Source organism: Nicotiana tomentosiformis, chromosome 2, assembly GCF_000390325.3.
Source record: "Nicotiana tomentosiformis chromosome 2, ASM39032v3, whole genome shotgun sequence".
In the NCBI taxonomy this organism is placed as follows: Eukaryota; Viridiplantae; Streptophyta; class Magnoliopsida; order Solanales; family Solanaceae; genus Nicotiana; species Nicotiana tomentosiformis.
The window spans coordinates 121,365,326-121,368,542 of NC_090813.1; the positions used below are offsets into that span (position 1 = coordinate 121,365,326).

Consider the following 3,217-nt stretch of genomic DNA (forward strand, 5'->3'; position numbering starts at 1 on the left):
AACATGAAAATGATATGTGTATCACACTATGTATCATTTGTATATCACATATGTATCATATTTGTAATATGTGTATCACATGTATATCCATGTATATCCATGTATACATGTGTGTGATACATGTTTGATACATGTGTCGCATAAGAATTTTTTGAACTTGATTTTAACTACGAATTTTGATACCAAATCATCTTCAATCTTCCTCATAATTTGTATATTGACTCATCTATATGTTTTTAATAATTTTCAACCATACCCATTGAAATAAGTCTTTTTTTGCTTAGATTTTTGAAATCTTGTATATTATTTTTTGTATTTTATCACCTTATTTGTTACCTCATCCATGAAATTTTCTTTTCGTCTTGCATCTAATGTTGTTGATCACCCTTAAAAATATGGAAGGAGATTTTTGCATGTGATTCTTGGAGAGAAATAATCTTATTTATTTGGGTTTTTAATTTTTATATATGCTTGACTAATTTTGATAAGTCTATAATTAATGGCTAGAGGTTGGTACGTTGGAACTTATTTGGGACATTTATGAAAGATTTAGTTTAACTCTTAAACACCGCATCAATAAAAGAGCTACTTATCTCATACTCATTTAAAAAGTTAGAAAAGAATAATGAGTTTAATTCATATATACCAAAAATGTAATAAGAGTTTTTACATTATTAAAAGATATTTATAGGTAACTTTTCATAAAAAATGAGTTTTATATTTTAAAAATAAATCAAATTTTCTATTACAATAAGTAAGTTTGATATATAATTCAAGGCGGAACCAATATTTCAATTTTATAAATTTTAAATTTTGGAACAACATATTCAAGTGCTAATAATTGAATTTTAAATTTAATATATGTATATATTTAATAAATTTTCTTAATACAGATGCATTATACTATCAAAGTTACTAGATTCGACCTAATTCGTACCTGCGTTTCCATCTCCACTCCTGTGTATAATGTAATTTTTTTTATACTACCAATGTATATAAGTTAAATTGAAAAACTGTTAACCGGAAAAAGGTTTGAAGTTGGAACATGGTGTTTTTAAAAAAGCGAGCCAACTTGCTCGATGGATCATTGCTGCAAAAGTGATCATAGCCTATAAAAGAGGGAAAGAAGAAAATACCAAAAGGCCATATCATTAAGTTCCCACATGAGAAAAGTCTGAAAGGTGTACGTATTATACGATCGAAAAATTAACTCGCTCGTGATATTTGTATCAAATCTATCGATACATAGTATGTGTCTTTTGTAAATTTTATAATCTATCTTAGTCAGTTTATTCATTTTTTAAATTTTAATTCACTACTCAAGTATAATAATTCACATGATTTAGTATAAGTAAATTAATACACTTGCAATGTATTAAGTATTTACACTATATATGTATTTTAGCTTGTTAAATGGATTATTTATCTTATTTTTAAGTTATTACAAATAATTTACTTTATTTGTTAAAGTTGTCATATCAAATTTACTATGAATAATTACATGTAACTAAAAATAAATTATATTTATAGTTTATAATCAATATAGGATATACAATTAGTGCACAAAACATAACATTATTTTTTGAGAAAATTAAATTTTAGACTGTTCGTTAAATACAATTTCAAGTACTCTATATTTTAGTTTCTAATAAAAATTATCTAATCTTGAAGCAACGATAAAATCTGCATGATTTATAGGTCACAAATTTAAATAGTTTTTCGAATCTTAAGTCGGATACTTTTTGTAATTAATTATTGTTTTTTAAAGTAAATGCTTTTCCATTACAAGAATGTAGTAGGACATAAAATAGACGAACTACAGGCTTATTGGCTGGGTGGAAATTGCACTTTTTGGAATCTTACTTCTCCTCGAGAAGCACAATTTGTCCAAATTCATACCAAACTCCACCGTCCCTACCTATTTTCCTCTTTCCTCCTCCAACTTACGTCTCAATTTCTTTCCTATAAAACCCTAACATCTCCCCTAATTCTCAATTTCCCAATCATTCATTCAATCAACCAAATTATCAAATTCCCAAATTCTATTTCTCTCATTCATATGGAAGCTCCAATTCTCTTTTCTTCAATTCCTAATCTCCTCTCTTTCTTCACTTTTTTTCTCATCATTTACCTCGTTGCTTACTTCATCATCTTCCGTTCATGGAAACCCAAGCTCCGTCCAGAAGCTTCCAGCTGCGCCATCTCCTTACTCCACGGCACTCCCGCCGTATTCTTCGCCGTTACTTCCCTACTCGCCGACCCAGATCGTGACTTTCACTCGCCCAACACCCCTTTACAAAACCTCGTCCTTGACTACAGCATTTCCTATTTCTTAATGGACCTCACCCACTACTTAATTTTTTGCCCTAGTGATGTTCTCTTCATCGGCCACCACCTCGCCACCCTGTTCGTGTTCGTCACGTGTCGGTACGTGGTGTACCACGGCGCGTATGCGATTCTCGTGCTTTTGATTCTTGCGGAAGTTACTAGCTTCATACAGAACACGTGGACTCTCGCGAATGCTCGGAAATCGGACGTGGAGTTCGCTGCTAAGGTTTATGCTTTACTTTCGCCTCCGTTTTATGTTCTGTATTCGTTGGTCAGAGGTATTGCTGGGCCGTATTTTGTGTATAGGATGTTTGTTTATTATCTTAGTGGGGCTGCTAATAATGTGATACCTAGATGGATTTGGATATCTTGGGTTTTTGTTGTTGTTACTGCTATTTCCGTTAGTATACTGTGGATTTCCAATCTTTGGGTTGAGTTGTATAGAGAAAGGAGTAGGGAACATGAGAGTAAAGTTAGGTGAGTTGAATACTGTATGTTTACAGATTAAGCATATATGTGTTTGATTGGATGAGATGATAATTGAAGAAAAATCAAATCTTTTGCTGTTTGTGTATTCTCACTTGTTGCATTATGCATTTGTGGTGTATATTGGTGTTGCTGCTGCGGCAGAGCCAGGATTTCTAACATGGGGATTCAAAAAAATGCAAAAATACTATACCTAAAAGCTTCCCTTCTATTAAGAGGGGATTCAACAGTTTATATATATGAGAGAGTTTGTTTTTTGCTCTAATTGCACAGTATAATTTCCGGACTAAAGGGTGTTTAATTGAATAGACTTTCTTACCTTTAACTCTGCTATTGGGTGTTGGAATGCATAACTTTAGAATTATATTTTCTGTATAGCTTTTTACACTCTTAAATCAGCTAC

General features: G+C 31.5%; 1 protein-coding gene across 1 annotated transcript; it reads left to right on the forward strand.

Moving 5' to 3' along the window:
- The first annotated feature begins 1,829 nt into the window (after nucleotides 1-1,829).
- LOC104102868 (TLC domain-containing protein At5g14285) lies at nucleotides 1,830-2,896 on the forward strand. Its single transcript, XM_009610708.4, has one exon. It carries the CDS (start codon nucleotides 2,060-2,062, stop codon nucleotides 2,807-2,809), a length of 750 nt encoding a protein of 249 aa, XP_009609003.1. The 5' UTR covers nucleotides 1,830-2,059; the 3' UTR covers nucleotides 2,810-2,896.
- The last annotated feature ends 321 nt before the right edge of the window (nucleotides 2,897-3,217 follow it).